Source organism: Cylas formicarius, unplaced genomic scaffold (genome assembly GCF_029955315.1).
Source record: "Cylas formicarius isolate icCylForm1 unplaced genomic scaffold, icCylForm1.1 PGA_scaffold_4__25_contigs__length_36172078, whole genome shotgun sequence".
Classification (NCBI taxonomy): domain Eukaryota; kingdom Metazoa; phylum Arthropoda; class Insecta; order Coleoptera; family Brentidae; genus Cylas; species Cylas formicarius.
The window spans coordinates 5839769-5851143 of record NW_026844334.1 but is presented as its reverse complement, the minus strand read 5'-3'; the positions used below and the strand labels follow the sequence as shown (position 1 = coordinate 5851143).

The following is an 11375-nucleotide window of genomic DNA, read 5'->3' as shown; positions in this document are numbered from 1 at the left end:
ATACCTAATCTAGGTCTCAAAATAATTAAATTTGCTTTTTCTATAGGTAAGCAGCTACGTAAAACGTAAGCATAAAATCTAATTCAAAAATCACGAAATAGGACAAGATCAATTAGTACAGCAAAAATTATAATTTATATTTCCTAACCTGCATTTTGCGCCAGTTTCTTTCTAAACAGTAACCTTCACACAATTAACTCGTTTTCCCCTATTTAACGAGACATATTTTGAGAGAATATTGCCATAAAACTGCTACATCTAAACTAAAACCTGTCGAATTGAAGAACTGTCAGTAGACATGTTGGTTGTTGAATGTTGCCAGTAGATCTGGATAATTCGTGACAATGGTTAAAATTGAATTTATCATTGCAATGAATCGTATGGGTCGATTCTCATTTCGATCGGTCTTTTTTCATTGATCACATCTTCATTGCTAGGATTTTCGATCCCTGGTTTCAATAATAAAGATAATAAATGAATAAGAATAGTGTTTCTAGGTCCTGGCGTTTTTTGTGTAGGAGCTATATGGGGTAACTCTATACATGGCACAGAATAGTACTGTTACGTTTTCGGATCGGTGTTGGCAACAGCTTAAATTTTTGCCAATAGAGAAAAATGATATATAGATTAAACTGTTCTTTGATTGGTCTTGGTTTAAAAACTATGCTTATGAAGATGCCTTTGGCTCGATTACTAGATCAAATTAACACTCTCAACCAACTTTTACCAGCAGTCCAAAAAAGTTGCTCTAAATTCAATTTAATCGGCAACACTGCTTCGGTTACACTAAGTGTTGGTCGGTTGTGCCACATATCGATCGGTTTGTATCACACACCCGTATTTAATCAATATTCGCGATGCAAAATTTGTTTGTATGGAGCGAGTTTCCTGCGCTCCGGCAGCATGATAACCTGATTCGAAACCCTAAATGATCCAAAAGAAAACTCGCAACGTAGCGCACCGTTTCGAAGATATAGCCGTCGGCTTCCAATCGCCAGAAAATGTGAAACCCGCCTCCCGTTACATCGAGTTTCTGGGAGAGATAATACGCGAAACTCCAGAACTTTACATATCGGACGAAGGCGGTCCCGACAGCGAGGAAGTGAACGATCTGATTGCGGGGAGAAGCAAACTAGTCGATCTCAGCTCGAACAGCTCGCTCAGCTGGAGCAACGAATTCGAAACGGAATTTACTAAGAAAGTTCAATCGAAATTGGAACACCTCGACAAGGTAGTTCGCGGTTTAGAGACATCACAGGATTACGACATAGAAGAAATCGAAGAATGGAAAACTTTATTTCCAAATTTAAGGTACGCGCGACGTTTGACTGTCGACCGGCTGCCATTTTATACGTCCTCGATTAGAATTTTAGGTTATACGCAGTCGAATACCAATTCTGCCGATACCTGGGTCGGTTCCGACGTAGATGACGTGCGACTCGAGAAAAACAAGTATTTGCTCAAACCGAGGGGATCACAGACTATCGGAAAACAAAGCGCCACTTCTCTGCAAAACACGCGATTACGTCAGCACGTTGCCCGAGGTCGGAGCGTCATCCCGCAAGGTCTGCCTTATTTGACTGCGAGACTCGACGATCGTGACGTCGGAAATGGTTTTTCCGACATCAGAGCGGAACGTCGAGGAGGAAAACTGTTAACTCTGCCGCCTATAGCGAACCAGTTCCGGTCGGTTTCGGCGGTGCCCAGAAATCGGGCGAGTGTTAGATCTAGCGTGTCAGAAATTGCCCTTAAAAAAGACTTGATGAAATTTTTGGACCATATCGCGTTTAGCAGCAGATGATAAACGTGTGTAGATTTCTTGCGAACTATGGTAGTCGAACGGTACGTTATAATTAAACGGGATGCGGTTTGTTTGTGAATATACGGGGTGTTACGAAAATTTGTAATTTTATAATTAGGAAACGCGACGCGTCTGATTTTATAATATGCAGGAGTGTATTGGAAATATTCGAAAAATTGACTAACGTACGTTGGAGGGTTGAAGACCACCCAAAATTTCCAAATCTTAGTTCTTATTCTGATAATATATACACGGTTCTACAAAATTTAATTACAATATTGATGACTGTTGACCACCAGTTTTTAAAGGATATTAAAAATTTCAAAGATATTTGAAAAAAAAACGAACTTTAAGAATGTTACTATGGGAATTAATAATAATAGTAATTGCAGTAAACTAAAGGCTGGGACTGCAAAACAAGTTAAAAAAGAAGTCCAGTCCGTAATTTTTAAGTTTGTCACGATACATACTGAATCTCATAGCATGTGTACAAATCATTAATTATCTATGGATAATAAATTGATCGATGATGATAAAGATTTACATTTTTTTTCTGAAAGATGTGGTATTATTTTTTTATGTTATTGAGAACAGAATACTATGACCTTTGTAAGCACCGTAGGAAAATCTTTCAGACAGCGCTTTTAAACGTTGAGAAGAAGTGAGACCTCCATATCAAAGATTTAAAGTGTGTATGTATTTTATTTTTTCTAAAAGATACAGAAGCGTAGGATTTAAAAATATATTATGGAAAAAAACGATTTCATGAAATTGTTCTTCCATTGGCAAAAATCCAACATAAACACTCTTTTTGCACTTTCTGAATTCTGTTTACAATAGAGGTTTGTCAAAAAACTAAGGTGACTTTTAAGTTTTATCAAAAAGTATTTATTTATTCATCAAAATGTTGCCCCCTTGAAGCACTTCTGGTATAGCCTTAAGTTCTTCCAGCGATTTTTTTCTTTATCTCCTCAACGCTCCAAACCTTAAGTTTTGGGAACAGGAAAACGTCGCAGGGGGCCATATCCGGTGAATATGGTGGCTGAGGCAACAGAGAAAATAGTAACTAAAACAATTGATCGAGCTTGGCGTGTCTTTTTCGGTTTTGGCGATTCTGGGTTGTTCCATTGGGACGACTGGGCTTTGCTTTCGACGTGATAACCCATGATTCGTTATCAGTTATGACCTTTTTGAGCATATCAGGATAATCATTGACGTCGCTTAACAGCTCTTGAATGATGCTCCTTCGACGGTCCTTTTGTTCAAAATTAAGCACTAACTAAGCACTTCTCTAATAGTGATTCAACGATTTTTTAATACCATTTGTTTCACTTCTTCAAAGCTTTCATCAGCACACAAACACCTCTAACGATGTTTCACAAAAAAAAGTAAACATGTACACTGGCTAAAATTGTGAACATATGTTAGGGACATGTGTACCAACATAAAAATAAATATCGAAGATCAAATGTACGTAGCTCGAGCAATTATAAAAGTCATCTTACTTTTGGAACACATTTGATCCTAACAAGAACCATATGCGATAATTAAAATAACAAAAAACCAGTGAATTTATTAATCTAATTTTAAGGTTAGATGTTAAAAGTTAAACCTATCTTTACTTTTTTTTTATTTACCTTGTGGATGATGGAATGAAAATGAACGCTAAAACTATACTTATTAGTAAATTTAGATTATTAATATCTGATTTTGATTATATTTTTAAATTTCTGATATTTAGCGCATTGATCCCGGAATAAAACAAGAAACATCTTATTATAAAATTTAATCAACAATAATTAAACACTACAAAAGTGGTTGCTCAATTTGGGAACTGAATAAATCTCAAATATACCGTCTAAGACACTCATGTGAAAAGATTTGTGGGGTGAGTTTCACAAGTTGCGAAATAAACTATGTTATGCGATCAGCTAGATTTCGACATTTAAGTCAGTCTGTTCGAATGGTTTCCTAAAAACATCCACGACATTGATTAAAACGCTATTTAGTAGGTACGACAGAGATGGGTTTTTCGCGGTAATCGCCTTAGAAATTAAAAAACAAACGAACGGAACCCCACGTATAAAAACGATCCAGCGTGTAGACATAACAAATATTCACAGTCAATATTGCTAAACAAAACTATATTATATACCTATATACAACTCGATCTGCAAGCGTTCGTAAACAAAACGCCCGGTATATGTTGATGTATTTACAATATCACAATTTAAACGTTTTGCTAAAATTTACATATCTTACAATTCCACGTGTTAGTCAACCGAACTAATTACGACAATTATACTTCTAAAAGAGTCAACAACGTTATTAATTCATCATGGTAATATCGTTTAACCGAAAAATTGAATCGCGCGACAGTCTTTTGCGAAAAAATATCGGTTTCACCCACCTCTGCGGAATTTAAGCTAGGCGACCAAAACCCCAGAATATACACCACACAGAAGCGACAAGAAAAGCACAATAACATTGCTTATTTGACGTCACGCTTACCCCATATTATGCAGAGAGAATTTTAAGGTTCAATTTACTCCTCAAATGGAAAACAGATATACTTTAACATTAAACAATAGGAGACTTTATTTGTCTCCAAAATAGCCTTGGTAATGTACGTGCCCTAGGAGGCAAGTCTAACCGATAGCAGGCCTTTAACCATATAGATTAAAAGAAATGCATATTATACATATAACTTTTTAACCTTTTGAATTAGTAAACAATCTTATGAATGAATGAATTAATGTCTTTCGGCACATTTCACGTTTTCTTTTCAGTAAGTAAACACAACAAACGAAAAGCCCAAAATAATCACCAACCCCGGGCAACGATATACGACAGAGGATTAAAAGGCAACGGAACCGGTTTGACAGTTGCCTCACACTTCTCACTCGAAACATTTTGACACAACATTTTGTCGCTTCTGTGTCGTGTTTATTCTGCGACCAAAACTTTGCCAGAGCAAAGCGCGACGTATGTCCACGACCTACTCATTTGTCTCTTGTCAAAATTTTGGTTGTCCTAGCCGAGACATGACGCGCCATATTCGAATGACGCTTTAGCGGTCGGTCGGACAACAGCGCCGATGCGCAGAAGCTCGCTTTTTATTTACAAAGCTCCGCGTACGTTGTATCTGGTTCGACGATTACGTAATTTTTATACCGTGTCGTCACTAAAATCGGGCATAAAAAAAGGAAATTTTTGGCTAAATTTATCAATCAATAAAAAAATATCTTAAATATCAAAAAGTAACCCGATTTTTAGTTCGTATATAAGGCATGATTTTGGTGGCGACACGGTTGAAACGGTCTTGCGAGTTGCGTCGCAACGCAAACGCTATCCAGCAATATATGTATATAAGCACGAAAATCGCCTCTCCGTTGTAAAAATATACGCTATAATAAACATCTTTATAAAATTCATGTAAGTTACGTTAACGTCAACGTCATTTCTGCCGCCAATTTTTCCGCTATGCTGGATCGTAGCGGAGGGGAATGTCGGCGGTCTAACGGCCCGGCGACGCTGGGATTTTAAGAAGAAGAAAAATTTTGGTTAGTGTAGCGCCTTCACAGTTAAGTACATTACGTTACCCACGGAACAGAAAGTAAAATATAGCAAGTAAAAAAGGGACGCTGAGGCTGTTTAAACGAAACTCATCCAAACCGATGTACGTATAAAAACAATCGCGTATTAATTAAACGTAAAAGTAAATGGAATGGTGGGTCGTGTAACAATCGTCTTGGACCTTGCAACATATTTGGTTTATATATAGGAGTAGGGTCCGTCTGTGAGGGCGCTACACAACAATAGTCAAGAGTTCTCGTCTTTATTGGTGCCGCCGCCGCCGGTGCCGCCCCCTTGGCCCGTCCCCGCGCGCCCGCCCTTCACCTGTTTGTATTCCAAGCCGGGGTCGAACTGCATCAGTACGAATACCTGCAAGGGGAGAGATTCGCGACGCCGAAGCGGCAACGTTGCGGTGCTCACCTGATCCGTGGGCAGCAGCTGGAAGTCGTCGGGCGGGTTCGTGATGACGTAACGCTTGCTGCTCGCGTCGCACGACGAGCTGGTGTCGCGAAACCGATACAGGCCTATGCACAGCATGCCGAACTGTTTGAGAGCGGCGACGAATAGATCGCCGTACTTCCCCGTTTCGCCGAATTGGGCGAGTGGCCCGTCGTACAAAGAGATTTGGCCCACGCGGCATCGGTCCCGGTTCGATAAACTGTCCGGCGTACTGGCATCAAGAAATAGAAAAACAACTTTTTTTATATACGTTAAAACGTTTCTGCAGACGTATCTGTATAACCGGCGGCAAAAGGTACTGTAGGTACTAAGGTACTAACCTCAAAAAATTTCGAATATAGTGACATGCCTGGAGTATTACAGCTTTTTATTATGCCTCAAAGATGTTTTCTTGAAATTTTTTGTAACATTTCCCTCCGGTGATGGACATACGATTAATTCGTTAAGACGCCTGATTGGTTTTAGCTGGATAGCTCAGTTTCCGTAGGTCTCATATTGTTTCCCTGTGTATTAATGAGGAAAATATCTGGTCTGTTGTGAGCGACCGTTGTATCTGTTAGTACCGGACGCTCCCAGTATAGCAGATGTGACCTACTTTCGAGAGTTGATTTTGGTTTAAATTTGTAAAATGCAAGCGAATCTTTCGACAAAAGTTTCCATTCCAAGCCCAGTTACTGATGTATGATTTTTGCCAGTTGATTGTGCCTTCCTAAATAATAATTATCTGCTATATAGTGCGCTCGACCCACCCATGATGTGTTCTATTGATTCTCCAGTATTGCTACATTTATCAATGGTGTTGATTTTCCTTGTCGTGTACTGTGAGCATAAAGCCCTAAGTTTCAGGATAAAGATAGCCCTGTAGTGTTAGCACTATGAAGTGCTTTTTATTTCCAAGTTTGTATTTCCTGGTGTTGAGTGGTGTGAAGTTTTTATCATAATGTCGCACTAATTCTAGAGACCTGGTTTCTGCAAATTTTGCTTATATTTAGAAGCCACCTTCTTTTCTGGGGATATAAAACCGTAATGTTGATAAGTTGTGAATTTTGTTAACATTCTTCTTATTCTTCTTCTTCTTTCTAACCTGGATACCATATTAGTAGGCTACTGCCTGTTCATTGCCCACACGTCTTCGCCGGTAGACGACGTCCAGCATTGTCGCCACCGTTTTGGCGGTCTTCCTTGAGATCTTTTCCCTACTGGGTTGTTCATTTTTGAGTTCTTGACGAGTCTGCCATCTCCCATTCTTTTTATGTGTTTGTCCCAAAACCTTCGTCTTTGCCTCACCCACTTTCCTATGTCTTGTATTCCGGACTGCTGTCTGATGTTCTCATTCCGTATTCTATCATACAAAGTTTTACCCTGTATAGTTCTTAATATTTTCATTTCAACAGTTCTCATCATTTGTAGAGTTCTGTTTGTATCTACTCTTGTTCCTGTTGCGTATGTTATAGCCGTTTTTTATATCTTGTTTTTGCTCTTCGTATTAAAGTATTTGTTCTTCAATACAATTCGAGCCGCTTTCATTATTTGCTCTCATTGTTTCTTGCGTCGTCGTTATTTCTGCGCTCAGATATTTAAAGTGATTTGGATGTTACTAAGCATTTAGTCTTCTCGGACTAAGATATGGAAACAAAATTCATCCCATTTTATGGCCAAGTAGTTTTACAAGGTGAAAATATTAAAAAATCAGGAAAAAGTTTACCTGTATCCCCCCCTAAGTCCGGCACCTTCGGCCAATATCAGTTCGAGTTCCGGCGTCGCTCCTCCCGTTATCAAAGAGCGGATGAGCGTCAAGGCGTTTTGGTTGAAGTACGTCTGGAATCAACACGAAACCGTGGTAAGTTAGCACCGCACGCAACGTCGCCTCGTTTACCGTAGACATCAGCGAATCGAGGACGCTGACAGCGAACGCGGTCCCGCAAGCGAACGGTTGCGTCAGGTAGAGTTCGGTATCGGGATCGTCGTCGTCATCCTGATCCAAGAACTGAACGTTGCTATCGTTCACCAACTCTGAAATTGAGGAAGATGATGGCTAATGGACAAATGTTAAGTGATACTTGGACCAGAAATATAGTGCTTTTACAACCGACCCCGTGATTAACTTTGCCTACTGTTTATTACTCGAAAACCCTTATAGAACCTTATAGAACTTACCCGTAACCATTTCTACATAGTTTCATTATTAATAAGCAAAATATGTAATAATATATTATAATAATAAAGTATCACTCATTTAAAAAATCACTATCGCTATTGTCGTCACTTAGTTCAATGACCAATTCCGCCCCTAATCGTTCTCGATAAACATTTTATTATTTTATTACACGTTTTTCACAGTTAAACCAGCTTTGTACTGATATTTTAACTACTTCTTGCAATTACGTTTATGGTATCATCAGTAAATTTTGGTGCAGCGTTATTTCTTCTAATATGCGCTTTCAACTCAGATCAATATATAATATGGAGGTAATCTCAAGGTTTCATGTCCGTTTTCCGAACCGCGAATATAATATATAGTCTTAAATAATACTATGATTGTTTACAAATCGAAGAACTATGATTTTTAAACTTACCTGTTAGGTAAATAGAGTACACTTACTTACCCTTACCCTTTGAACTATCCAGTGAAAACAGCCTCACAGGGTCAAACCTCGTGAATCAGGTACATAAATACATACTTACTGGAAGGATCACAGTCAAATACCTCCGTAATATATTCGAACATATTGCAATTTAAATTAAACTCTTAAGAACGACGCACATCACCTGATGTTAAAATAAACGCTTCTATTTATTCGAAAATACCCTCGCAGCATCAATGCTTAAAACGTTCCCTTTATGTTTCAAATAAAAATTTCAAGTTTATACAAATATTCGTTACGGTCCATCTCAGGCAAGACCAACTAAATGCAGAATAAACGTCTGGGTTTTACCTTGCTCCTGTGAAGGTCTGGGGTTAAATCCTTAAATCGTAATAAATGCACTATATTTTTGGTCGTATTATACTAGGTTGAATTTTACAGGTTCTTTCAGATTTTATATATACCAGGGTGGTATCGAACTTCCGAATGATAACTTCATCGAGAGTAGGAGCGGTAGGAATATGTAGGATGGTCATAGAGACCTGGGGTGGGCGACGAACCTGTAATCATCGGTACATTAGCGCCGTAAACGGAGCCCCGCCTCTGCAAAATAATGGGGCTGCCCACGGGGCTTCCGGTTTCCCCGTCACCGTTGGTTTGGCTCAGAACTCCGATCGTATCGTCGAACGTCATCGCCTTGATGTTCAACGAAGCCAGAATGGCTTCTTTATCGGCGAGAGTGGGATCGTCGTTGCTCGGCACTTTCGCTGACAGTATGCAGCACATGTCGCAGAGGTTTACGTTTACCGCTCGCAGATCGGCCCTGCTCAGAGGCGAGCCCTGCAAAGCCGGCGATTAGTTTTGGTTAGCGAGGAAAAAAAGAAGCGATGCTCGAGTGTAGATGAAAGTGCTCAAGATATAATACGGCGTAAAATTTACCAGTTTTACGAGTAACAAAGCATGCCTATATTAGATATCTTAATTAGGAGGCTTGAAAAAGATGAAACCGGTGTTAAATGTGGCAGAACTACCTTATGGAAGTGTATTCAACACATGGGTTTTAGATTTAAAAAAATTGTCGAAAGGCAAGTTTTAATGGAATCTTTTAGAATTCGGAAATGGCGACTGGAATATCTAGAAAAAATTAGGATTTACAGAGAACAACAAAGGAAAATTATTTACTTGGATGAAACCTGGTTCGACACTTATGATACCCGGCCAGCATGCCAAATAACTATTTGGCATGCTGGCTCCAAAGATGGTTGGATTCCAAATGGACTTTCTCTCTCTACTAAAAAGATTCTTCTCTGGATTACCGTGAAGACACCACAGCTGATTTATTTGAAAGTTGGTTTAAAAACAAACTAGTTCCAAACATTTCTCCTAATAGCGTAACTGTAATGGACAATGCAAGTTATCACAGTAGACAGTAGACTAAAACCCCTTCCTCATGCGACACAAAAGCAACAATCCAAAACTACATGTGCAAAACGAATACGCCTGTGATAATTATGCAAAAAATCCAGGGCATACAGTTTTAAGGCTTCCACCTTGCCACTGTATATTTAATCCCATTGAACATGTTTGGCACCAATTGAAATCTGTCGTAACAATGTTTTTCCCAGTGTTAACTCTAATGTCCTCAAACTTATAGAAACGGAAGTTTTTAACATCCCTCCACAAAGTTGGGCAAATTCTGTTAAACATATCCATATTTCAAATAATATAGAACAAATAATAATTAGATATATTATGTGAATAATTTTAAGTAATTGAACTTAAAACTGTTAGCTAGACTTGCTTAAATGATACAGGGTAAATTAAAAATCTTTTCTCATATCACATATACGACTAGGTACGAAAATTGACGTGAAATTAACGTTAACTGTTAGCTGGGAAGGAAGGGTTGAAACTCACGTTCAACACCGAGATCTTGGGCAAATTCTGGAGCATCTTCCATTCGCGACGTATGTAGTCGACCGAACCGACGATGACGACGTGCTTCAACTCGTGGTAGTGGAAGTTGCTAGCGCGCAGCGGCATCACCAGGTTGCGCAGGCCGATCAACGGCGAGTCTGGATCGGCGAACAAACACACGACCACGTGGCCGTTCAGTACCGTCATGGCCGCTTGGTTGCGATCCTGAAACCGACCAATTCGTAACGTAAAGTAGATGGAACTCATCGAAGTCTATATAAGAAAGTTAAAGCAATTACATAAGTATAACAGCATAAAACTAAAAAGATGGGTAGAGTATATTGAAGAGCTATTTAAAGATGAGCGAAACACGGATCATGGCGTACAAGGAAACATAACTCGATCAGCAATTACCAAAGACGAAACAGAGAGAGCCACTAAATTAGCAAAAAACCAGAGAGCAACAGGACCAGATGAAACACCAACTGTTAGTTAAGTTGTTTAATTTGATACACGACAAAGCAGATGTACCATCTGATTGATTGTTTATTCCGATTCCTAAATCAGCAAACGCTAGAAATTGCAATGAACCATAAGGTGGATGAGTCATGTCTTAACATTGTTTCTAAAAATAATACACCAAAGAATTCACCCCAAAATTGAGGAACACATTGAAGATACTCAGTTTGGATTCCGTAAGGACCTAGGTACAATGGAGGCTCTGTTCAGCATTCAAGTTCTAATTCAAAGATGTCGACATATGAACTACGATGTATTTATGCGCTCTATTGACTTCGAGAAAGAGTTTGACAGACTGCAGCACGAAAAAATGATTCGAATACTAAAAACAACAAGAATCGGTGACAAGGACTTGCGAATCATTGCCAACCTTTACTGCCACCCAAAGGCAAATGTGCTAATAGGAAATTAGATGACCCAAAGCATCTTAATTAAAAGATGGGTAAGACCTTCTGTCACCATTGCTTTTCAATCTATACTAGGAGACAATATTCCAAGAAACTATAGAAAATATCGAA

The 11375-nt window shown here is 39.0% G+C and overlaps 2 protein-coding genes across 2 annotated transcripts in view; one reads left to right on the top strand and one right to left on the bottom strand.

Annotated features, from left to right (window-relative positions):
• Positions 1-809: 809 nt before the first annotated feature.
• Positions 810-2340, top strand: LOC132700813 (uncharacterized). Its single transcript, XM_060668363.1, has 2 exons — positions 810-1311; positions 1366-2340. The coding sequence occupies exons 1-2, from the start codon at positions 929-931 to the stop codon at positions 1799-1801; spliced, it is 819 nt and encodes a 272-aa protein (XP_060524346.1). The 5' UTR covers positions 810-928; the 3' UTR covers positions 1802-2340.
• A 1232-nt stretch (positions 2341-3572) lies between these two features.
• Positions 3573-11375, bottom strand: part of LOC132700811 (calcium-activated potassium channel slowpoke) — a 44677-nt gene continuing 36874 nt past the window's right edge. The window contains exons 23-28 of the mRNA XM_060668359.1: positions 10339-10563; positions 8982-9261; positions 7713-7849; positions 7542-7654; positions 5798-6047; positions 3573-5746 (exon numbers count right to left, since the gene is read on the bottom strand). Of these exons, the coding sequence (XP_060524342.1) occupies positions 5624-5746; positions 5798-6047; positions 7542-7654; positions 7713-7849; positions 8982-9261; positions 10339-10563 (1128 nt within the window). The 3' untranslated portion in view covers positions 3573-5623. The remainder of the gene's footprint in view (positions 5747-5797; positions 6048-7541; positions 7655-7712; positions 7850-8981; positions 9262-10338; positions 10564-11375) is intronic.